General features: G+C 34.8%; 1 protein-coding gene across 2 annotated transcripts in view; it reads left to right on the forward strand.

Annotated features, from left to right (window-relative positions):
• Positions 1 to 27291, forward strand: part of FSTL5 (follistatin like 5) — a 326873-nt gene that overhangs the window by 42874 nt on the left and 256708 nt on the right. For both annotated transcript variants that reach the window (XM_087737586.1, XM_087737587.1), the window contains exon 3: positions 8810 to 8843. In XM_087737586.1, coding sequence (XP_087593712.1) covers positions 8810 to 8843 — 34 coding nt within the window. The remainder of the gene's footprint in view (positions 1 to 8809; positions 8844 to 27291) is intronic.

Raw genomic sequence — 27291 nt, forward strand, 5'->3', positions numbered from 1 at the left:
AACTGCTTCGTACTCCCCTTCCTGGGTCTGCCATGATTTTTCTGCATATTCCTCAGGGATCTAAATCAGCAAACCAAGAACCAAATCAGAAGATTTCACAGTTCCCCCCACCTGTGTGGTTGGGCTTTTTATTGTTGTTTTGACCCAAATACTGTTCATGAATTCAAGACTTCATCACATTTTCTCCAGAGGCCTCTAAGGCTTACTCTAAGACTGTAATATCTAGTAATATCAAATCTTGGGAATGTCACTAATTCTGAAAATTTCAACAGCTTTATATTTTTCCTTATTTCTGCCTAGCCACCTGGCTCTGCATCTTGTTTCCTTCACACAATCTTACATTCACATGATGCGGTAACTGATACAAGAACAACCTGTGGCAAATTATTTTCCCAGAACTTGTTGCCATAAATGGTGGCAATGTCTAACAAGACTGAGCTGTGTATGCAGAATACCAGTGCAAGAATCCTGCTGCAAACATTAAATTACAGAGCGCTCTGTAGGAAGCAGTCTTCTGACAAGAGCAACAGGAAGATGGGTCACTTTTTGCTCATTCTTCCTTACTGTAGTAAGCAAGGCCTTGCTTACTGCTACTTAACAGAACAGCTTTACAAAAGTAAATGTTGTTGCTTCTGCTTTGCGTGCATTTTTAGTGTAAATTGCAATTGTACTGCAGTTGCCAAGAGTCTGATGAAGTCTGATTCTGTGAAACTTTTTTGAAACACAAATGTTCAGCACAATGTCATTTATCAAATTGGTTCGGAGAATAGTTTACCAAATTGTCCTGTGCTGTATGTGCACTTGCTCTCTATGGCTGTGACCATGCTACTATTTCATCCATGAATAAAAAGTTTCTGTACCCATATAATTCAGGTTTCTTGTAATTAAAGCTGTTGTATTAATATAAACTAATATGCTGCTGTTCAACTACCACAGCTTGTATATGTTTTAACAACATGGTAGAAATAATTATCTTGGTACCTCTCTCAATGAAAAATTATCTTTAAAAACAATTATTCCTTTAATTATTTTTTAAAGTTACTATATAGTAACAAAGTACCCCCACTGCAGAATGAACACTAAAGGTAATGAACACAAAATTAATTTTCTGCATTTCAACTACATTTTATGATATGACTAATGATAAATTTTCATTATAAAATGTTAATCAAGCAAATAAGTTTGCGCTCCCTCTTTCATCAGAGTTTCTGTAATTAGTGGTTTATGTTTATTAAATTATTTTAATTTTTGTCACATATCAAGGACAATCTACCGTATGTTTTAGACTAATTAGCACTTTGTTTATTTTAAGAATTCCATTAATTCAGCACCTACTTTTTAAATACAGCCAGCATGGAAAAGGAGACTTTGCCTGAGTTTTGCAAGAAAGAAATAAGGCTCCTCTTCTTTATCATTAGCCCACTCTGGCAGACACATACCCAGATCCTCAGCAGATGATTCAGGCACAGAGATGAGTGAGGTTCTAGTTGCAATACAAGTATGTAGTTTGTAAAAGCACAGAATTAAATGGAAGTCAATATGCTTCTATGTGCAACATCCATGGTTTATAAATACCAACTCTTCTCCTTTCAAAAAGAGAAAACCAAACAATGCACATGATACATATTTAAATGGGGCCAAGAAACTAGCTTTACTGTTTTTGTTAGTCCTAGAGTATTATCTACCTTTACAGATCAGCTCTGGTCTTTTTCATAAATAGTTGTGTACCTTCTTTTGAATCACTGTACATTAAGCATCCCTTTGACCATCCTGCTCTACTCCCCTTGTTGCTAATATGAAGCCCTTTTTCTAAATAAAATTTGATACTATGCCAACGTTATTTACCAAACATGTCATTTCTGAACAATGAGGATGTCAAAATCTTAGGATGTTTTAAGAGTATTGATACTATTTGTGTGTTAAGGCGAAGAGAAAATGGCACTAGCAAAGGAGAGGTTTTTTTATCTTGCAAGAGCATTTGTGTGTATATTTAAATCAGTTTCTTTACAGAGCTTAGTTTGATATATATTGCAAATAGTTTATAACTTATGATTTGCCAGAATAGCAATTTGTGTGGTCAGCCATCCATGATCTTTTTTAGTTCACAAACACAGCAGAAAATTTGACATTTTCTCCACTTTCATCCACTGTGCTTTGAAAAGTTTACATTGAATTCAGTCTGTTGGACACACAAGAATGGTTTCTTTACAGTTCTAATATGTTCTGCATCGATACATTTCATCAGACTGATACAATATGAGACAACACAAAACCATGCAAAGCCATGCAACTTGTCTGATTAATTTGGTTGGAGACTGTTAAATTCAAAACTACTTTGCTGTATTGAAGCAGATAAAAAATCCTGGGATGCAAGATGATTTCTTCTGCTTACAGATTACTTGTAGCAATAGATAACAATATAATATTGTGGTTCATGTAATCATTCTGGTGTTATTTAGACAGTAAATATATATAATTTCTTCGATTGTTAACAAGTGAGGTGAAAATATTTTGTTTATATATCATAATGCAATACAGGAGAAAAATAACAGAAATGTGTGTAAAAGCAGGTCTATTAGCTCCTCTGCACCGCAGTGTTTATACAGAATTAGTATGTTTTACTTAATACAGTGATGTTTGCGCATTTACATGCTTTCTAATAGCATATGGGTAGAAATTATTTATTTTCAAGCCAACTAACATCAAAACCCTACCATGCTGCATAAATGCAAGTGGAAGTATCTGTCATGATGAACAATTTTTTGTTTACCTCCCTCGCATTTCAGGACTCCGAGACATTTGTTTATTTGTTAGTTTGTTTCCCATTGGGAAGAGCAGTTCCTATTTCCCTGAGCATCTGAACTTAATAAAATTAAGTTATATGTGCTTATAACATTTACTAGCTAACATAAGTCATTGCTTCTTAGTGGTTTTCTACATAAACTGATTCACATACTTTATCTTCTAATAATAAGGAAGAATCTGTAATGCACCTTCAGTATAAATTTTTCTATATTTTTTTAACTCTGTGTTTTCAGTTGAAAAGTCTAATATTTATTATAGCAGGCTTTCCCTAGGCAGAAGGTTAATTTCACAGTTCAGAGATGCTACACCCAGTCTAATCACTGGTTAATCTTGAAATAACTTGAGGCTTACAGACTTTTCTTTCTATCTGGATGCATTTTGCTGCTACCAAGTGTCTTGCTGGCACAAGGCTTATCACACTGAGCCTGGTCTATGATCTGCTAGCAAAGTTTTTTCTTAGTAGATTGAATGGCAGCTTAAAATTAAAATTTGAGTCTTTTGAGAAAACTAAGCCATGCAAAGCTGCTCAAAAATCTTCAGCTGAAATTAAAGAAAATAAAGATATTAAAAATAAGGTCTTCAAAGAAAATAAAAGACATTTTCAGCTAATGCCTTCTATCCTTGAAATTTGGGGGGTTTTTTTGAGTCACTGAAATCTTATTACATTCTATTAAAAAAAAAATCCTGTGTGGTGTTTTTTTATTTTAAAATTTCATCTGAGTCATTTTCTTTCCTGTCCTAACTTTGCCGAGCTTGTTGCACTCTGTTCTCCCTAAGAAGTCTTTCTCATCCTTTTTATTGTTTCTCTTCTCCTTTGATACCAAGATTTGATTTTTAAGATTGCTTTCCTGCAAGGCTACTCTGATCTAGTAATCAATGCTTGGATTAAGTCTTCAGAATCTGCTTATTGTAGTGTAAGCAGTAGACATTATAGGCTTTGCAGCTTTGTTGGAAAAAAATTCCATTCTTCTAATTGCAAACTAAAGGAAGGGGAAAAAAAGACAAGTGAGCTTTGTGGGACTAAACAGTGTTCATGGAGCCTATAAATTGCAGTATCTGAATGCTAACACAACTTGGCTACATCTTGGCTCTAAATCCCCCCCCCCCTTTTTTTTTTTTTTAAATAAGCATAGACTGCTTTTCATGAATAAGATTCCACTGAGTGTACACTGGCCTGTTAAAGTCTAAGTTTCACTCTCTGACCTCTAAGGAGATATAAAACAAATTCTCCTTTGTGAAGACTAGAAGAAAGTACTAAATAGATCTTCTAAACCAAATGCTGACTGTAGTTTAAAAAGAAACATCAAAGGAGTTAAGCAATACTAAAACCATAGCTTTAGTTTTAGTACAGCATGAAAATCAGAACAGCATGAAAATCAGAGCTTTAGAGTTACTTGTAACTTCAGCCTGGCGTATCATATCCTGTATTTCAGGAAATACCATTCATTGTATTTAGGAAAAATTAAGCATGTACGTGAAAATGCTTTACAGTATAGGACACCGTATTTTATGATCAATAAAGGCAGAAGTACTTTTTCTTTCTTTTCTTTCTTTTCTTTCTTTTCTTTCTTTTCTTTCTTTCCTTTCTTTCCTTTCTTTCCTTTCTTTCCTTTCTTTCCTTTCTTGCCTTTCTTTTCACTCTTTACTTTCTTTCCTTTCTTTCCTTTCTTTCCTTTGTTTCCCTTCTTTGCTTTGTTTTCTTTCTTTTCTTTCTTTTCTTTCTTTTCTTTCTTTTCTTTCTTTTCTTTCTTTTCTTTCTTTTCTTTCTTTTCTTTCTTTTCTTTCTTTCTTTTCTTTCTTTTCTTTCTTTCTTTTTAATATCTGACCAGTACATTTAATGTAGTCATGGAGAAATTTGAAAACATACTTTCCAGATAGGTACAGGTTTTGACACACTTCTTTGCTTTGAAACAACAAGAAAAAAAGTCCTTGACTTACATTTGTAAGATCAGGTTGCAGGGAACACCACAAATACTGCATCCCTACCAGTATTATTTTACTAAATGAGAAAAGTTGAAACAATACATTTTAGTTGTTTGTGGATTAGATGGCCTTATTGTTTAAGTTAATGGTAGATAAATATTTGTATGTCCCTGTGAATTATAAAATACTTTTCTATTATTGATTATAGCTTTGTTCTTTTCATGAGTTTCAAATCTCCTTGGTAGAGTTTAAACAGCTTTGTGAGTGCACAGAATTAGTTTCAGGTGACATGTTTCTACATTACTCAGACAAAGATATGCAATAAGTCTTATTTTGAAATTATTTGCATGGTAACTGGGAAAAATGCTATCAAAAGGTATACTATTAAAAGACGTATGTATTGATGTAGACATAAACTTCTTTCCATAGATTTATATGTACAATCTGGACATATTTAAGACTAAATTAACATCATATGAGCACCATAATAACCAATGCTTGGTGTACATAGATAGAATAAAACAGTGCGATTAGTACTGAAGTGTAACAAAAAAAAATCTGATTTCCTCTTTTTGTTCAAATTAAAAGGAAGGTATACTGTAATAGCAAAAGAAATTTAGAAGTGTTTTGTATTTAGCCTATTCCCAGTGCCATTTGTACTGGCATAAACTTATAAAGCAGCAAATATTTAAAGAATTGCAGTACACAAAGAGCATCTCTTTGAGCAACTAGTGTGTAGAAACAAAGTTTGAAATTCTGGGGACAGATTACTGCCTTGAGTAAATTCTCATAGGTTTTTCTCATGTCATTGAAGACAACTAGCTCCACATATCCTTAACGCTAAATATCAGGTTATGCAGCAAATTGTTTACTGTGTTCATTCTCATGTAGGTGATATGAAGGTGTTTAGCGAATAGATGCAGTCATGTACAAGTGCGCTACTAAGGAAAACTTCTTGAGTTACATACTTTCAAACTTTCATGTTACATGGACTTCGGCATTTCTGAAGAAATAACTTGTCAGTCAGAAAATAAAATAAACCTAAAAATTCGATTAGGAGAACGTGCTGTGGTAGCAGTTATTGCTTGAGTGGGAAGTAATTCTTCAATGTTTGCCAAGCAAACAACAGGATGTGTGAATAAACAGAAGAGTTGTCAACTTTCGTTGTAGTTTCAGAGTATTCAGAGTGAGTCCTTTGGTAAATGAACTTAATGAACTTGCTGCATTATTTCTTTTTTTTTTTTTCCAGTTTCAGTGTGTATTTTACTTGTTTCTTATGAATGAGTTTTTACTACTAATACTAAGAAGGGGAAATCAGGCTCTTTAGTAGGACATCATAATATTTTAGATATGGAAATTAGAGCATTTAACAAGTATGCTGCTTACAAAATAAGTTACTATGTAAATATACCATTAATTTTCAAATGGATTTTCATTCAATATTTTAGCATGTGAGACAAGTAATATAACTCGAAAATAAGGCATAATAAATACTTGCTCAAATAAAAAAGAAATAACTTCAGCAGCACTTATACTACATTTTTCAGAAACCGTTGAAGAAGAGTTATTGTGCAAGTAAAATTATAAAAAGTAAAAAGTTTTCTGAACAATTATCAGAATATATATTTATAGGAGGCTTGAGGCTGGAAATGCTTGTGTGTTTTCAATAAAGTATTGCATTGACTTAATTTTTAGTTCAAAATAGTAAAATGATAAACTTTTCATAAGTAATTTTTGATGCAGTGCTGCTTTGTTAGCTTGATGGCAATTAGGCAACACATTTAACATGATTAAAGCAAGTACCTTTTCAACAATTTCCAATTAACAAGTTTGTTCTATAAATATTTGCAAAATTTGAGACTAACACCGTGATAGCATAGTATATGGCTGATGGAAAAAGTATTTTCTTAGACTCTTATGGAAGCGATTCAGAGATTTGCAGGGGAAGAAAGCAGAGCTAGAATGAAGCATAAGTAAGCCCAATACTCTGACCTGAACTAGAAATAAGTGGGTCAGCCTAAGGGGTTGTACTGGTACCTTTAAGATAAAACAGCATCCTCCACATAGATATAATAGTTGTCCCCATTCCTGGTAACAACCAGTTAACTTGTCCTGTATTAAATGTGATAATTCTCTCAGGATCTAATTAATTGATTCATCGTTTTAGCCTGGCCCTTCTGCGTACGGTTTTCAAGCCCTACTGCTGTCCTATAGCGAGCACTGTATCAGGTTGCTCTGTTCGGCCACCTTATATGCAGCTCATAATGGAGTTATCATGTGCCATCCAAAGGCCTTGTGTCTCATCCAAAGGCCTCGGGTATTGTTGTGCTTCTACAGGCACTTTTACTCTGCCTATTCTCCTTTTTCTCTGCTACTTACTTACATTTGGTGGATTCCTAGTAATCAGCCTCGCAACATTTCCCTATTACTTCATAAACTGTTAAATGCCTGCTTAAGCTACCCGTGACCCATTTCATATGTGCAATATGTTCACGCTTACCCACTGGTTGACACAATTTCAGTTCTTGGGGTATTAGTATCAAGAATTAATACTATATTAATAAATATGTATAAGGATTATAAAGCGGTTATTGTTTTAACTAGAATATGAAAGAAATACCCACCACTGTGAGGTTTTAAATTGCCCGTGAGTTGTTTCATACCATGTGCAGATGATGTGATACTGGTCAATCACAAAATCATAGAATGGTTTGGGTTGCAAGGTACCCCGGTGCTAACTCCCGTCTTAATTTTCTGTCCTGCTCTTCGCCCCCCTTTCCTGTTCCTTATCATAAAAAATAATAACTAAAAGACTTATATGACCAATGTCTCAAATGTAGACTTTTAAAGGTATAATAGAAATACAAATTTAGTCTTCAAGATGTAAAAGACAGCTATTTTTGCATAATAAAATATAAAATCTTTTACTCCATGAACAACTTGCTGAGGTTTAGTCTTGTGGATGTAGGTGTGAGAATTCCTTGCTCTGCTTATTCAGAAAAGAGACTCAGATGCTTTATCAGCTGAGTGTTTTCTAAACGTGGAAGTTTGCATCCATTTTTGTGTGGCATTGCCTCAGTAGAAGGAATCTTTTCCTGTTATCTGCTAACATATTTTTGTGTTATTTTCAAAGACACTTTTGCAGAAAAATAATGCAGTGGTATTTCAAAGAAAATCCCAGATGAGAAATAACTAGGTAACAGTGCTATGGGAAAAGATTGGTTGGTTAGAGTGAAGGATCATAAGGGGATCATAGCCAAAAACTTGTTGACTGTGGATCAGCTGTGTCATACTGTTTTTTTGGAAGGGAAATGTTATTTTGAAATATGTAAATATATGTTATGTGTTGCTGAAGCAGTTATAGAGCTGATGTATTTAAAAAAATCCTTAGTTCTAGACAATTCTGAATTGGAATATTGGAATACTTTAGGCAACACGTTAAAAGATTGTTAAAAACAGAAAGAGAAGACTGGAAGATAACTGAACCAAGAAAAGAGGACTTTGTTTTGCTTTAAAGATTAAATGTTTTCTATGTTCACTGTGATGCAAGCAAGTCAGGAAAAACATGAAAAAGAATAGTAGTTGAGGGGATTTTGGCAAAGTTTCATTCAGGGTGAAACTGAGGACAGTTAAGCACTGCTCCAGGGCTTACAAGGTTCTGGAACACTCTCCCCGTATCATGGAATAATTTAGGCTGGCAGCGGCCCCTATGGTTACCTAGTTGAACCAGTTGCTTAAAGCAGATCTAACTTCAAAATTACATCAGGTTGCACAGGGTCTTGTTCAGTTCGATTATGAGCATCTCCCAAGGTAGAGGTGAAGTGACAGAAACTGGATGGCCTCTCTGGACAATGTGTTTCAGCACTTAACCACAGTCATTGTGGAAAAAAACGTGAAAAATACTAGGGCAGTTTAAAAACAGGTTATACAGGAATCTTTCTGCAGCAGGCAAAGCGCAGCTGATTTTATCTTGGAGCAGGAAGGAGGATGAATGAGACTAAGTCTTTTTTGGATCTGTATGTCTATGAATTTTGTGGTAACTAATTCTGTAAATAATATATTTTTCTACTTTTAATTGCAGCAGGAAAAGAATCAGGAAAGCTCAAGAAATAAAGGTAAGTGCTAATTATTTTCAAAATGTGGAGATTCTTATAATTATCACAAATCTATCATCCATTGTTGGTAAAAAATTATCCAGACAGATTGTTTGCTGAGCGTTTTGGTATTTGAAATGACAAAAATATATCCAGGACAGGGGGCTGAAATGTAGAAAGTAAATGCATGAGCTACTATTTTTGGAACTCTGCTGGAGATGAACAAGGCTGGCTGCTGTGCTCTGGATGGGGTGGGCTGCACAGCTTCTTGCTAAGTTTGTGACCTCGACTATGGATGCTTATTGTACTTCAGTGAAACATCAGTCCTGTCAGTTGAGCTTGTCCCTTTCCGTTTAGTAAATCTGTAATTGGATGTGATTCCAATTTATGCACAAATTAATCACGTCCTTAGTAGGCTTCCTTGCAAAACTACTGTCATCTGTGGGGTTTTGCATACAATTTTTGTTTTTTATACTTTCACTGCACCTTACTCTGTGCCCATGGCTAAGCACTACATGAAATAGAATATCCAGGTTAAAGAAACAGCCTTGTATCAAGAAAATTAAAAGAGTTCAGAAACCCAAATTGTGGATTTCATGCTTCTGTCTAATATAAGGTCTGTTAAGAAACAGAACACCCAAATATCTTGGTTAAAAATTTGATAAGCAATCAATGTAAGGTAAAACTGCCAATAAAGGCAAAGATTGTTGTCTCGGTATTGTGGTTGCTTACAGAGGTAGGCTATGAGGTACTTTAAAAAGGAAAACAGGGGGAAGGTAAAAGAAGAAAGAATACCAGTTAAAGGTTGCAAAGAGAGGAGGGAATTAAGTGACAAACTGACCTCTCTCTTTTATTGCCTTAGGAAGCAATGCTTAATCATATCACCTGAGTGAGCTGTTCTTAGTTCAGTTATTTATGTATCACAGTACTCATTAATCTCAATTTCCTTGCTTTCCCTCACACTAAGGCTATACACGGGTATCTGAAGACAAACTAAATTTGATGGTTGTTTGGAGTTGTGTCAGGACAATTATGTTTTGCATGATGATATGATAATTTACATAATCTGAAGGACCTCTTCATTTGAAGAGTGTGAATGGTAAAATAAACCAAAAAAACCCCTTCAGTTTCAACCAGTTTGTGATTTATAATTTTCTTTTCTGAGGTAATAAAATATAAAGTTGAATCCTCTGTAGATGTAGTGAGTGTATCCATGATGTATTGTTCAAAAACCTTTCTTGTCTTATGACTTAATGCAAATTCTATAAAAGATTGTGAAAGCTCAGATTAGATTACAGAAATAAGATATTGGTGAATACTTAATTTTAGAGAAATTACAAACTTTAAGCCTCTATCTACAAAGAAGGATACTGAAATAGGCCATTCTTGTGGATTTTTATGATTTGTTTCAGTTATGCTGTTTGACGCTACCTCCCCCCCCCCCCCCCCCCCAAGTTGCCAGGTGTATGGTCATTATGGTATATATGTCAGGAACAAGTAAAAGTAGAAACAAAATAATGAGCTAGTTGGGAGTGACTTCCCATCATATTCATTAACTGTTAGTTTAGTTAACTAACCCCAGAAGCAATTTTCAAAGGCTTATATTGCCCACAACCCCAGCCAAAGCAAAGCATTAAACTCTATTTGAAAGGCGGTATCCATTACCTGCAAACAGGCACCGAAATTGGTGCTCAGCTGCACAAAATTTGTTGTGATTATATCGGTAACGTCTCTTGAGGAAATTTTTAATCTACTAAATTTCCTGCATGCTGTGCATGTCTCTGCCTAAACTGACAATTCAACTTGGAAGATTTCAGTGGTCTGAAAGACTACTCACGCACAGGGTAGGCTTTCAAAAAAATTATTCCGCTTTTATATATATACAGATGTGCTTCATTGCTTAATGGTTTTTTTTGCGTTGTTTTGTGGTTGGCTTTTTTTGGCCTTTTCATATTCTTTAAGTTTCTTATTCGTTTTCATGTGTTCTTTTTCCATGTCATTGCAAACTTTCAGAAAGTTATTTTTATTTGACTTGTAGCTTACAGCATATAAGATGTTAAAAGTTTTTCTGCTTAAAATACTGGTTGGTTTGGATGAAAGAAGGCTAAGCTAATGTTTCAGCATAAACGTTCCTATGTTGTCAGTGAGCATCTACCCTTCTCATGCAGTATCTAAATGCACTGTGCTCTGCAGGTGTTCTTGTGAGATAGGTAGGTTATCCCTAGGTTCTCAGGGCAGGGTTCTAACAGTATTCCTTACACTCTCTGCATATGAAAGTTATTGCATACAGTAAAAGGACAAAAACATTTTCTGTGGTTCCTTAAATGTTCTGAAACTTGCAGAACCAATGTTGTCTTCTTAATTCAGAGGACAGTTACAGCCCATGTTAAACATCCCTACCAAATGAAACTCAGGAGTCTCTGGTGTGCCTCGTAACTTCCACTGCTATCAGTATTTCAGTATCTAATTTTTATCCAGTATTTCTTTAAGATTGTATTTTTATAAGAGGAAGATATTGCAGCAGAATTAAAGTTAAATGCCTTTTGTCTCCAGCAGGTTCAAGACGTTGGTAATAAGCACCATTCTGTATCTTATATTATAAATGCCTAGTACATTTTTCATTTTATTTCATTTATTGCTATAAAACAAATCTGATTCCTATTCATATTTTAGTAATGCTGTTATTGTTTTGTAGTGTTTTCTCCTGACATTTTTCTGACCCACTTGTTTTTCCCATCTGTTACTTTTGCTGTCAGCCGCTAAGTCAATCACACCAAAATAGAAGCCAATACTCAAACATGCCCTGTTCTGACACTAATCCCATCTCTCTCTGATCTGTGATATTCTTTTTCTTGTTTCATTTAGTGGATAACAGAAATTTGCGTACACTGCTTGAGAAAAAAGAAACACTGCTTTTATGTAAAATAATATGTTAACATTTTACAATTTTGGTGTACACTGGCAAACTTCCTTATACTTCTGAGAATTTTTTCTGCATGAAAATCATTATCACCAGTGCAAAATACAAATGAAATTAGTTTCATAGCACATCTTTAGCATGAAAGAAATAACAAAGAAAACAATCACCAACTAAAACCTTGCTAAATTTTATTTGCTGGTTTGGAGTCACAATTTGACCTTCTTTACCTCTCTTTTCCAGTGTTAACTCCTTCAGACAAATGAACATTTATTCCAAACCTATAGTGGATAATAAAATAGAGATTTTTGTGATTAATTGGAAATATGTTTGGCAATATCAGAAATTGTATTGTATTTAGGCAGTGTGCAGAATTTTCTTTCCAGCTTACGCTTAACTTTGGAGACTTTCAGCTGCTTTCAGTAAAATACATTATAAACTTTAAAGTGGAAATTGTTTCTGACAATATTATTCTGGAAAACTTTTATTTCTGAAGAACCAGAATGTTGACTAGTGACACATATCAACTTTTTGCCAAACTTCAGTGTCATCTCAATTCCTTTGCTCAGAAAAGCATGGGTGCAATGGAAATAATTAGTTACAAAATATTTCAGTTAAGTGGTAATGTTTCAGATGATCAGTTTTCAAACTCAGTCACAGTTTATGAATTATTATGAATTATTGTCCCACCGAATTATGGGACAATAATTTTATTTTTTTAAGAACTAAAAATTAATTTCGGTATAGAAAAGCATATGTTTCTAAAAAACAACAGCAAAACCAGAGAAAATCTACCAGAACAAAAAAGCTAAAAACCAGTTTTGAATTTAGGCTGAAAGTAAGGTGGTCGTTTTGCTGATATTGAATGATGAGATGATATTGTACACAACTTGTGTAACTTTGGCTATTTGTCTTAAAGCAACTTAAAGAACAGTTACTGAAAGATATGAAAATTGCTCCAGCTAAAATTTGGAAAACGTACATTTTTCATAGCATTTGCAAAACGTGCATGTAAATAATTTGAATGATATTAACTCGAACCGTTTTACTTAAGTACACTTTAGAGACTGACTGTATAGTATACAGTTAAAATTTTTGCTAGCTACTATTGATCTGGGCTTTGATCGTCATTAACACCAAAAACTAAACAGGAGAATATTGACTGACAGTACTTTAATTACAACCTGAGTTTCTAACTGTATTCAATCCTTTTCATTCTGTTTACCTTAATAATATGAATGTGAAATCGTTGTTGACTCACAGATCAGTTTCAAAAATATAATTTTCTATTATTATGAACATATTGCCAAGCTCTTCTGATATCATTAACAAACATCTGTTCCTTTTGTGATTTTTAACTACCAAAAATACAGAGGATACCATATGGGCATCACTTGCATACCTTACTTGCTTTTTACGCCTTAAAAAGTTGGCATACTTGCACAACACTTGTGGCCTTGTCTGGGGTTCTAGATTGGTGTTGTAGTCTTTTTCTGTACAATGATAAATGTAAGAGAAGAAGGAGTGAGAAAAGCTTAAGATCGTTCAAAATTGAAAGAATTTAAGGACAAAACCAGTAGGGCCTTAATTAAATGAATAACCTTTAAATGTGACAACCTACCTTGAGATACTCTCAAATGCCAGTGGGTGAGCAAACTGTGAAGTCTCTCCTGCAATATGGCTGGCTGTTACCGCTTTTGATAATGGACAAAGCTGTGTATGTTCTGATGCAGAGTACATGGCATCAGCATCTTATATCATGTTAAACCAATTAACTATGGCAAAAAATGCACATCATTACTTTCGGTAATGTATCCAGTGGCTCATTATGTCTGCCTAAATTTGTATTTCAACAGAGTTGTATTATCTGGGTATGGTTAGAATCTGAACTGCAATCCTCCTGGACTGAACTGATTAATGTTTTAGTTTGCTACACTGTAGTAATCCTTCTCTGGTAGAGAAAGTACACATCAGAAAAAAAAATGTAGTGTTTTAGAGAATGTACGTAACAGCAGGTAGGTTAGTAAATGTTTGTCCGAGAGGCTTGTTTTCATTGGAATGCAGCTGCTAAATAATCTGACCTACAGCGTTCTTTGTTCCGATGTTCTTTTCTTTGTCGTTATGTTCCAACTTACCCGAGTGAATAAACTTTTAAGAGGTGGTATGCGGATTGTTTGAACTAAGTGTGCCGAATACTATCCCCTTTATCCTATTCCATTCTCCTCCAAAGCCTAGTCAACTGCAACTCAAATCTCTTCTGCCATTTAAGAATTGCTGCTGTCTTCCACTCGAACAATTCTCTGTCCCTTCTCATTTCCATGCTCTTACAAGAGACCCCCAGACACAGTGTTATTAATTGAATGTTGTGGGGTTTTATTTATTTGTTGTTATCTTGGAATGGCTTTAGCATGATTAACATTTGTAAAAATGCCTCCCCCCCACCCCCAGGTTCTGAATCAGTTCAGAGTCAGGTTTTGAAATGCATTGAAAAGAAGCAAAACTCTTTATCTGTGAAAATAATTTTAATATAATAGTTAATCTTACAATCTTATTTTTTTAACAGACCTGAGACTCGTTGTGAGAAAATGAAGCGTGTGGGTCAGATATCAGTTCTAGGTGATTTCTTTGGTAACAATGCAATTACCCAGACTTTTAACGTATACATTAAGAGGAAGGTCTGTGCTGTACTACACAGCTTTGTGAGAAGGCTTTCTTATTTATTTTAAACAAAGCATTAATTGATGAAGTTGAATTCCAGTTTTGAGATCTGTCTGTCAACACAGCACAGTATTTGTACAGTAACCTAGTCAGACTTGCTACCAGTGTAATGCCATGGAGATAAATAGAGTAAACTGCAAGAATATGTTTGACTCACCAGTTGTTGTCTTGAGGTAAATGTTCTTTATGTTAGTCAAGAAAGTAAGTAAAAGTACTCAAGTAATAACGAGTGAATAAAGCATGGTTCAAATCTAAGAGTTGCAGCATTTACCATATTTTAAAATACAGACATACATTCCATACCAGTGAAAAATTGTCTGCAGTTTTAGTATGGTGGTGTCAGGGGATGAACAGCATCACATAGAATTTCTTGAGTGTTATGTTAGAAATGATGTCCATATTTCAGCATAGGAGTTATTTGTTAGCAGCTTTAGGAATTATACACACAAAGAATTTCTTTCTTCTTTTGGTTTTCTTTTTGGCAGAGAAATGGACATTTGACTTCATTCTTCTTCTCACGTGTAATATTCATGCCATTCAGAAACTTGGAGGGGGAAAAAATGGCCTGTGTCAAAATTCCAGGCAAGAACTCTTCTACTGCAAAATGATATATCTATACTAGCAAGGGATATAATGGTTATTTCTGTACGTGGTAGCATTGTAGAGCTCACACAAGAGATTAGTATCCCTATCTAGTTTTTTTAAAATTCATCCATGTCGTTCTAAAATTTAGGTTACATTCTGTTAAATTGTTACATCTATTTCAAAGTAGGCATTTGGAACTTGACTAGAGAGAATATGTTCAGCAGTATTCACGACATTTCTCTCTGTAGTGCACAAATGCTTCCTTTGAACAGATAGAGCAGAGAAGAGATTCAGCACCAGTGGGATGGGGGGTAGGGGATTCCTGAATACTTATTGGAATACATATTCATTCCCGTTAAGACTCTACTAGCATTAAAGAAGTCACCCAAAGGATGAATGTAGCACTTTTGCTATTTAAATTTAAATGTATTAGTAGTCTGAATTTTAATGATGTGTGACCCACAAATGATTTTGAATAGTAGTACAGTTTGACTGTGTCATGGTTTAACCCCAGCTGGCAACTAAGCACCACACAGCCGCTCGCTCACTCCCCCCACCCCAGTGGGATGGGGGAGAGAACTGGAAGGGTGAAAGTCAGAAAACTCATGGGTTGAGATAAAAACAGTTTACTAATTGAAGTAAAATGAAATAGAATAGTAGTAGTAGTAATAATAATAGTAATAATAATATATTAATACAATAATAATATACAAAGCAAGTGATACATGATACAATTGCTCATCACCCGCTGACCAATGCCCAGCCTGTTCCCGAGCAGTGATTGCTGCCCCTTGGCCAACTCCCCCCAGTTTATATACTGAGCATGACGTCATACGGTATGGCATAGCCCTTTGGCCAGTCTGGGTCAGCTGTCCTGGCTGTGCCAGCTCCCTGTGCACCGGGCAGGGCATGGGAAGCTGAAAAGTCCTTGACTGGTGTAAGCACTGCTTAGCAACAACTAACAACATCAGTGTGTTATCAACATTATTCTCTTACTAAATCCAAAATACAGCACTATACCAGCTACTAGGAAACAAAAATCAACTCTGTCCCAGCTGAAACTAGGACAGACTAGCACTCTCAATTTTTTGGTTTTGTTTTGTTTTTTTTTTTCCATGTAAATTTTGTTTAAAAGCTACCATGTAAAAGTAGCTACAGTTTAACATGAACACTCTATTGAAAATGTTTTGGAGAGTTTCTTGTGTTGTTTCTGGTGTAGGCTGAGGACAGTTAATGAACATGACTTTCTTTAAGTTAGTCTATTCTTTTATTATTAATAATATTGAGTTTTGTAAGTTAAAAAATCATGCTGAAAGCTTTGTAATTTCATATATTAAGATTCTCCTCTGTGCTTAAGACAAGACTAGACTAGACTTCACTTTAAAGAAGAAATATTCTGAAATATGTGTATTTTCAATAATACTAGCTTTGGTTTACTTCTTTCTTTCTTCTTAAGAGGTACACAAACCACAGATGGCTTTATGAAGTAATTTGAATTAGCTCTTGAGCGCTGAAGACTTGCACTAAATTCATAGAGCGACTGCAATGCAATGAGAAAGTATACTTGATTCCTTTAATATACATAATATAAACATTAGTGCAGTGTCTGTAGGCTATGCGTGTTATGTTTCTCATATGTAGTGAATATTCATTCGATTATGCTAACAATAGAAATCTAAGAATGTAAAATGGGTCATTCCCTGTGAAGCTTAGAGCTCTCATGGCTTTGGTGCATTTAGGGCCACTGGTTTAAAATGTTACCCACCTCTTCTGCATACCCTGCTCCTTTGCAGAACCTTACCAGTCTTGTAATGAGTGGCAAAATGTGATTTGCATCAGCACCGCAGGTATCTTAAGTTAAGTTTGGCATACACTGGCCACTGCCAGTGGGGGCAGGTTATTTCACAGTACTTGTGATGTAGAAGGCAATTGCTATGACTAAAAACAATCAAATCAGAATGATAGAAAGAGCAACTTGTGTTTTGTGTTGCAGACTGTTGAAGCAAGATAATCTCCATATCTTAACACTTTAAAGTTTTCCTTTTAGAATAGATTTTCAAAAAGAATAGCGTATGCTAGAAACTATTATAATGCTGTTACACTAGCAATAAGTATATACTGTAATAGCTAAAGAATCAATGTTAGAATTTTGGGGAAAGCAACTTTCAGTATTTGTTTTTATTCTATAACATAACCCTTGATTTATCAGAAGATCTCAGTATGATTTCCATATAAGCTTATCTAAAATAGTTTTCTGTGATACTTTGTTACTGAACAAACAGAAGGCTATGGTATTTATATCACTGAAAAAGATATACATAGAGATCCTTTTAAAAATCCACAGGGATCTTTACAAGCTCTACAAGCATGCTTCTTTAGATATGAACTTAAAAAACAATAGTTCAATTAGACTGTTCATAAAGGAGTCTTTAAAGGAGAGGAGTAGTTTCCTGGGGAAAAAAAAAAAAAAGTGAAGTCCAGGACGAGTACATAATATTCAGAAGCAACGGATAACACGTACTGGTATTTCAGAAATAAATTCTATTTAACTTACATTGTTTTAAAAGAAATACCTGTAAATAGACGTCTCTCTAATTCAGGTACTGTGCCACTGTTTTTTATTGTACATTTATAACACTGAAGTTTAATAGCTCTCAACATAACCTGCAGATCGGTTTTCTGTGCTGTTTATAGGCTATAAAACATTTCTTTTAAGAACACTTATGCAGAAAAAAATGACACATTTGTGTTACACAGGAGAAATTTCCTTACTCATGGCACCTAAAACAGAATTACTTTTTGTATTCATTGTGAATTCTTTAGAATGCTATTGATTGTATACTGGGAACATGTTTTCTCATATCGGATATCTCTTGCAAGCAACTTAAAGGACAGTCAGGACTTAGCTAACGTTGAAAGGTGAGCCTGATGCACATGCCTTCCACCCCCAGCCTCGCTCCCAATTATTGCAGCACTGCATAGCACTCAGAAGCCAGTTGAAACAATTAGAGTATTCATTTTTGCCTTACTCTCAGCGTAGCAAGGGTTGATGCATTTCGTTATCCATTAAGGTCGTGTTCTAGTTTACCCCAAGCACACTCTTTTGCCACTGCTTCAGACACCAGAACGTGATTAACAGTGTCAGATCCTGTTAATGTTTACATCATAACTGGAAGCAGATATTAAAGTGAAGTGCAAATTAAAGACTACTAAAATGCCTGCCACTAACAATTATGGTGGGGCAGTATTAAATTTCTCATTTGTTTCCAAAGGTCAGATTAATAAAGCTGCATGGCACATTATCATAAAGGGTGGACCCAGCTGTCTGTTTTGATTATGCTTTAAAGTCTAGTGTTTCTAAGGAGACTTTGCAAGGAATGAATGCATCCATTTTAACTAGCAGTTAAATGTGGGTAATTATTAGACCCTTTTCTGAAGAGATCCAAACCAGAGGTTGCTGTCAATCAAATGTCTTTCTGCTTTTCAATTTACAAATATAAAAAGTAGGTTTCTTTTATAAATGCCTTTCAGTTTTTAATCCTTGAATTTTAAATAGGTCCCCAAGTACCTGAAAAGCTAATTCCTTAGGTGAACCAGCTGTAAACTAAACTGCATCAAATATTAAAGATAGACCTATCCATATCTATTCCAACACGACTTAATGAAACTTTGTGGTTTGTTTTTTCCCCTCTTTCCCTTTTTCTTGATTCAGAAGTATTTTCAAGAATCTTATTAAAAGAAATAGTGGGGTTTTTTTCCCAGGAGAGGAACACCAAGAGTTTCCTGCTATTTTGTCTACATGACAGAAATACGAAAAAATATTCTCTGTCATTACTCCTACTGTGAAGAACATAGGGATCTTTAGGAAAAATGTTAATTGTATGGGTATCTAGTACAGATATCTATCTATCTATCTATCTAATACTGTACTAATAATCTAGTACCCTGATACATGAATAAGCAAAATCCCACGGGTGTTACACAAATGAACATAACTTAATATTACAGGTATATTCCCCATTTGGTACTTAAAAGAGCTCTAGTGTGTTAAATTTTTTGGAAAACAAACTCCAGGTTTGTTGCCAGGTAGAGAGCAGTTCTTTTCCCCAGAAAATTTACACTGGAACTGATCCCCATTTATGCACAACTTCTTCAGAAAGTAATTTCAGCACAAAGGGACACTAATGGGCTTTAAATGAGGGAAATTTTATCTTCTGGAAGTGTACTTTTTTGACCATATACATGTTGGCTAGCCAAAGATATTCCACAGATAAGAACTACAAGCAGTTTCACTATTTAAATTAAAGATTTTAATTAATTTAAAACAGTGGATAGATAGTTTATAGCTTAAAATTTAACTCTCGAGTCAAATTAAAAACTAAGTTTACGTTGCAGCTATTGAAAGTGATTAGTACAAAAAGATACAACACTTTTTTGATTATGCAATGTCATACGTCTTTAGTAAATGAATGCAACTTTCTGCCCTTTCTTCCTAATAATAAAAATTCTGGGCATTTTTGAAAATAGCTTTTTAAAGGTTTGTTAAAATGTAAAAATGAATTAGATATTGTAAAAAAAAAAAAGAAGAAAAATAATTGTGTTTTTTTTTTTTCTTTAAAGCCACATAAATTAACAAAAATCACAGCACCCTGTGAAGAAAAAGGAAACTACTGAATTGGCAATAAGTTTTGTTGCCGGTAGAGTTACTAAGATATAGATCTGTATATATTGCTGAAGGAATTGAATGATTTTCAGGTTTATATTGAAAATGAGATTAAATATGATGGTCAGATTTCAAGGAACTGGAATAACCTTTTTGTTGTAATCAAGGTTATAATTTTGAAACAACAAAAGAAAAAGTAAAAAAAAAGTTAATTAACTGTATGATGACTTGAGTAACAAACATATCATAAAGAAACAGGTATGTTCATAAGATATGAAGGAAGGTTTTCCTAGCAGAGATAGAGAAATAATAAAAAGTATTATATATGACACTACTTAAACCTCATCTGACATGCTGTATCTGTGTCTGAATGTTCATGTTTCAGATTGCATTGAATTTAATCTTGGACAGGTACAGAGAAGCGCTACTGCCGTGATGAGACAGTATTTTATAAGTGAAAACTCAAGAACTCGGCTTGTTTTGCCTAGCAGAATGCAAGACTTGAAAGCGTTTTTGGTAAAAATGCTTGAAAAGAGGATGGAGCTCCTGAAATGAAAAGTTAGCTGGATTAGCATTATTTTAAACAAGACGCAGTTCTCCTTCCATGCAGCAAGACATTTCTTTAAGTGCAGATTATTCCTCTTTGCATGAATTAATGTGATAGCAGCAGGTTTAAATACACCATGTGTGATTGTGTGCAAATGATTTCAGGAGGAATTTCCCTGGTTCTGTGGAACTAAGGAGGAGATTTGGTACTTCGTCAGTAGACAGATTTGTTTGAGTTCATGCGAAGTGATACATTAATGAAAAAAAATCTTCAGGAAATTGCCTGAAGGAGATGGTAGAAGGACCCACAGCCTCCCCTTTAAATTGAAGCAAGACTTCCTTTATGTGGAAGACTAATCTAAGGTAATCTGTTTACAGGGCAAGGTAATATGCTTCATTCGGGATATGATAAAACCTCTTTTTTGTTGCCTTCTGCTTCCTGTCTAAAGATAACTCTATTTGTGTAGCCATGGCCTGGATCATTTTCTCTAAAGCCTTCTTTTTCAGTGTTCTTTCCCACCTGTGCCCCATTTTGTGTAAGCTGTCTCCATTTTTCATACCAGCCATTCATATCTTTGATGATTTGACACAGCAGAAAGTAATCCGTGTTCTCAGGAGAGAACATGTGTAAGGCTTTAAAATGCAACCTCCTGTGAATATCCAAGAGAAGGAAATGCCTTTGAACTTCCAAAGCTTTTTAGACATCAAGTATTGGAAGTCACTTGTCGCTTTTTTCATAGTCACGGGACACATAGCTTTCAGTTTCAGAGTCCAAAGAGGAGTGGACTTTATGGGATAGTCTGAGTGAAAACAGTTCAGGTGAACACTCAATCTGGATCATGTCTTCACCTCCATATTGTTTGTCATTTGACCTCGGCTTCCATCACCTTGGAGAGCCTGATGAATCTTCAAACACAAATTGTATTTTATTTATTAATATTCATTCCAATATTTTCTAGTCTTTAAGATGTTATCTGAAATCCTAATAGAATAAACTCCTACTGATTCTTAAAGATTTTTTGATGTATATGATGTATGGATAATTGTCAGAAAAAGTTTCTCTTACAAAATTGTAATAGTTGACAATTAGGTTTGCCAAATTTTGTTTTTCCCAGATACTGAAAGGGTAGCCACATGGTATCATGGCAATGGTAGTAAGAAACCGTCATTCTGTCTGGCCCTGCATAACTACAAGTGGAGGCATTTGGCTGTTTAGGCAACAGTTATTAATTAAAAAGCTGTTTACCAGCTTTTCCAGCCTGGGAAGGAAATACAATAGGACAGATGTTTGCCCATGCATCTATCAGAATTTTCTTGCACAAGGATTGGTTAAAAGGTAAATCCATGGTTTATAAAGTCCTGGCTGATCCTTAGTTAAATAATCTAAGAGATTTGACAGAAATGATTACACATCTAAATACCATTCTGTAAGCAAGTGTCTTTGTATCCAAAAGCAAAGTGATATAGGAGGATGCTTTCTCCTCTTCATGCTTGCTGGACTTTGTAGTATATAGAATCTATTTGCACATATGGTGCACTGGCTATAAATTATTGTTTTTCTAGCATTTGGCTTGCTGTCTAGACTTAGTCTAAGCATAGGCTTAGATCACTATGCTGGCAGGGTCTCAATACAAAAGTTCTCGATAATAAGGTTCAAATTACTCTCTATTTAAATTATGCACAAAGAACACAGATACAATTGTGAATGCTGGCCCACTAGCAATAACCAGTCAAATCTTGATGTTTTTCTTCTTTTAAAACACCATAAAAATCAATGATGGCATTGCTTGAATAGAAATTTAAGAAAAAGTTTTATTATGGTTCAAAAATAAATAAATCTGAGAATATTAAAGCAAGCATTTTTCTTAGCTTTATAAAATCCTGCATAGAGCTGATTAAATGAAGGCTCTCAGGAGGAAGGTAAGAATAAAGAATTTTAGCAAATAGAAAGGCATACAAAAATCCCATTTGTATTATAAGTGCTGCCAAGGTTCTAATTAGCACACGTTGATTCTTCCTTATAAAATGTAAAAGCTGTGATTTTGTAGCTTTAAAGATAATTGCCCACTAAAAATGCACTATAAATGGGGGAAAAAAACCTCAATAAAATAATATTCTGGTATCATAATTTCTGTGCTCAAAGGGTCTTTTGTCTAGCTTGCACTCTGCTCTGATTAGCAGTAATCTGACCTTCTTTCCCCAGAAACACTGAAAAATCTTGTTACTCTTTATAATTCTTACTGACATCTCAAAATAAAAGCGATATATAGACGTAACGAGTATGATTAATGAAATAAAATTGGCAGAAGTCATACAGCATCATAAAATCTAAGTAAAATGTATTTATATTGCTCAAACAGAGTCTTTCTAGGGTGGTTCAACATGCTCCTATGTAAATATATATATGAATAGACATAGAAATACATATATATATATGTTTACAGACATACACACACATAAAATGTAAGGACTGAGCCATAAATAGATGTGGTTTTACTTTTGCTGTTTTTTTTTCAAATTTAGCAGGGAATTAGTTGTGTGAAGAGTGAATCTAGGCTCCCACCTATTCACAATGACGAGTGTCACAGTTACTAAGCCCTTCAATATGCAAAATGCAAAATAGTCAAAATGCAGATTAGCTTTAAACTGCTTTTATTATAACTTGGTAGATACAATTTAATAGTATATATCGACACTGATTGACCAATTTAGATTTTTTTTTCTCTCTTGTACATAACTGAAACGTTTGTTATCTTTGCATCTGGAGATAAAAAACCCTGTAAAACAAAGGGGGATTTCACATGATCTACACTTTAGATGTTTATCTGATGAAATTGTAACCCTTGTGCAGGTACTTGTTGTTTTCCACTTAAGTTTAAAACCTTAATTTCAATGTAGGAAAAAAAAAAATCAGAAGCTTAAGTTAGATGCTTAAGGCAGTCAGTGCAAGTATTTTCTGTACCTTGCGTTAGTGGAAGGGCAGACAGAAAACATGCTGAAACAAGTATGACACTTTTTTTCTGTAGAAAGCTTGATAACGATGCTGAACGCAGAAATTTGTCTATGTGGTAAAGATTGCTTTAAATTGTATATTGGGATGGATGCTGGTAATAATACAGATAATTTTGCATGTGGCTGGTCATTATTTAGGCGGTTCAGAAATTTGAAATAGACCTGGCTGGATAAAGCCCTGAGCAACCTGGTCTGACCTCATACCTGAGCCTGCATTGAGCAGGAGCATGGCCTAGAGACCTCACAAGGTCCCTTCCAACCTGAATTAGTTATGACTCCTGATTCTTTGTTCTGTGCATTTCCAACTTTGCTTGAAAACATGATTAGCTCGCCAGAGACCACTCTAAACATTAATGATGCAAAGAAAATCTTACAAAGTTACTCAATAATAAATTGTTTTCACAGGCTCATAAGCTTTGCTGGTTGGAAAAACATATCAACAATTTTTAAGTGAACAGCAAATCTGTTTGACCATACCAAGTGCAATTTTTAAAAGTGACTGATATCACATGTTGAATGGCTGTATTATTAGAACCCATTTCAGATCTTTGCAATAGAAGTTTAAATATTTGCTTTTAAAAATAATTCAGTGTAAAAGAAAAACTATTGTTGAAATGCGGCATTTCATTCTATTGAGGGAAGTGGTCAGGTTGGCCTTAAGTAACAGTAAAAGCAATGTCATGACATGTCACAAAGATGAGCTCTATCAACTAAGAGGCTTTTTAGCTTTTATGTAATGTCTTTAATACAAGCCTTGAGTACGGGCTCTTTTCTGCTGCAGAAGACCAGGAATTAGTTTGTTTCCCTTATTTTCTGATCCTTCTGTGCTTTGCCTTTATATGAAGGTAATGTTAAATAAATAAAAAAACCCAAACAAAGGAGCAAAAAAACCCCACCTCATCATCTCCATATCTGGTGCAAATGATTTTCCCTTATGTGCCTGCATAAAAGCATTGTCAGGTAAAATAAGTGTGTTCGTGGAAGATGGAGTTACGGATTTTCCATTGGACCTATACAGTAACTTAGAGTAGACAGGAGTAAAATTTTTCGGAGGCACAGCAATGGAACCATTTGTTTCTCAAAGGCTTCACTCATAGGTATTTCAATAGTGTAGGGATTGTTGTTTGTTTAAAATATATTTCTGTCTGTGTTTTCTCCTTACTATTGAAGTAAAAGGATGTGGCAAACTCCAAAATACATACAGAATCAGTAGTGAGGACTGGAACAGTAAGATGGTTTTTGGTGCAAATAGCGTCACATGAATTTCAGATTTCTGATGGCAGATGTTGTTGCTGTGATGAATTAAAAAAATGTGCTAGTTTTTGATGATAAAAAAACTTATTTGGAATATGTTTCAAACTGTGACTTCAAGTTTGTCTTGTAGCATCTCTTTAGTTGCTGCTTGTGGACAGTAAAAAATGTGCAGAAACAGAATATCTACCCAGAACAGAAATGAACCTTTAATAGGCTTTAAATACATATTATAAACAGCCATTTGAAAGGTACCAAGTCATCTACTGCAAGTGTAACAAAAATAGCAGGAAATCCTGAGCCTTTTCCCATCCACTTTATTTCCACTCTAATTTGAAGTGTTGGATTAGGCAGGATTTGGAAGTGTAATGTAGTTCAAGATTAAAACATATCAGCTGAAGTATCCAGTAGTATAGATGTTTCTCAGTTTAAGTTTGTTTTTGGGGGGGGGTTGGAAGGTTTTTTGGTAAAGCATGTCACCATAATGTGACTCTTTGCATGACTGTATACAGTCAGTCTGGCTCAATGCTCTTTAAAACATGAACATTTTTCCTATGTCTATATTCTAACATACTTGCTGGGCATACTGATTGCTGAATGTGCAGGTGTGTGACCTGTTATGATCCTCTTTCCTTGCTCATTAATGAAAAAGAGTCTTTTGATGTGCCCACTTACCTTTATAAGTGGTCAATTGCAAATGACATTTCTTCCTTTCCTTGCCTCTCCAGAGAGATATTATGAGACATGAAGCCTGTTTACTTTCTTTCAAGCTTTCCTGTACTGACTGAGACTGCCCTTTTCCACATGTCTGCTTTATTCTTCCAATTGTGGCAAATGTTTAGAGGTTAGGGGAATCATAAATGCAAGCAAGCTACATGCTAGCCATACAGAGCATGAAGGTCAGTACTGTTTACCACGCTGGGATTACAGTGTCCCATCAGACACCTTAGCAATCTGATCTAGTTGCTATCAGAAAAGTCAATATTTGCATTTTGTTGAATATGCATGCCCACCAGTGTTTGGAAAAAGGGCTATTTGGTATCTGTGCTTGTATGATTATCTTGTTTGCATTCACAAGATACTATCTGCAAATCCTCTAATGATTCAAAGACAATGCCGTATGGAGTTATTTCATTATTAGGATTAATTCTTTGCTATTCTAAATTAAACAGGCTTAGAATTTGATGTTCTTTAATTTCAGCTAGGGCACTGGAAGGACAGCTTGAAGAAAAATATCAAAAAATGCTTTCATTCATAGAATGTTAAGTGTACGCAGAGAAGCTATTTTAGTTCATGGTATGTTTGTGTATCACTTTTTTAAGAACTCCTGAATCACACTGGTTACTGAGAAGCAGTTTACTTGCAAACAGCAGTGCAAAATAGATTACTGATTTTTTTAAATGGTCTAAAAATTATCTAATCAACAGAATTTTAATGAAAACTAATTTGAATATGAGGATTTTTTTTAATGGGTGTGCAATCGTGTTTTGCAGGCCATAGAGTCAAAAGAGTCAAAAGGTGTTCTGTATGGACAGAATCTTACATACATACATTGAGCCTGATTGGCTTCAGTGGAATTCTGCACTTGTGCTGGGTTTTGACTTCAGGCAGAGACTTAAATGAGAGCACATCATTCTGAAAGCTTTTGTAACACAGAAAAAAATCCTTTTCAAAGATCCATGAAAGTATCTTAGCAATAAGTTTACAAAATTGCTCCCTTATGCTTTGGAAAATATTGGGTAAAGATCAGTCATTTAAAAATTTGTAGCTCTTTCCAGACTGATTCAATTCACAAAAATGCTGTTGCTTTCCAAATACCAGTGATACAGGCTATCATAAGACATTATGAAGTCAGTTGCCAGTAGTGTGACTTTGCATAGAAGAGTTCTCCATTCATTGACTAAGTTGAGGTAGAAAAGGTGTGCTGTGATTAGCAGAAAAATAGAGGCCAGCAAAATCCTGCCATCTTCCAACAACAGATGGAAACAATGAATTTTAAAGTTTTCTTTTGAAATGAATACCTGTCTGTTAAACATAATTTTGACCAGCCAATTTAATCATGCCTCTTGTCATCCAAAATAGCATCTGTAGAAGATGGAGCTGAACATCAGAGCAACCAGGGGAGTGCTTTAAGATACTAAGGAGACCTGGGCACTTCTTCCAGCACCATTCTCAAAATAAGAGAGAAAATCTGGACACCACTGAACCAATTTAGTTATTTGTGCCTTAATTCTTCCTTGGTGTTTGGCTCGGGACTTGTGAGCTCTAGTAAGCTGACTACATTGACTATGTGAATCATGTCATGCATACAAAGAAAGCTAACAGACTCGTAACTTTTTACTCTGTCGTGAATGTTTTGTAACTTGAGATGGTGACACTGCTTTGAGAAATATTAGAAGATTTTCCACTAAAGAAATAGACAGAGGGGAAAGCTTTTCTAGAAGTCAGTGAACAGGAGATTCCAGGGGCTAAATATGTTATTTTCTAAATAAAAAATAAACAGTAGCAGTTTATCAGCCATGAAATACAACAGCAGAAGCTGCAAGGATAACATTAAATTCAAAACTGTCTATAGGATGTATGTCCTCTAATTTGAAGGAGTGCTCATCTCATGTTAATATCCGGTATTGTCGAAGTTATGGAGCATATATGTAATCCAGCCAGCTACTGAAAATGACCTTTATTTGCAGTATCTGCATGCTCTCAGTTATTAGTGGTGCTTTTTCTCCCAAGGGCTCTGTGAGATTGGGTAGTTCTTTCAGAAGTGGGAACTGAAA

This window comes from Nipponia nippon, unplaced genomic scaffold (assembly GCF_047370975.1).
Source record: "Nipponia nippon isolate SJK-2023a ecotype South Korea unplaced genomic scaffold, ASM4737097v1 scaffold_6, whole genome shotgun sequence".
NCBI classification, from domain to species: Eukaryota; Metazoa; Chordata; class Aves; order Pelecaniformes; family Threskiornithidae; genus Nipponia; species Nipponia nippon.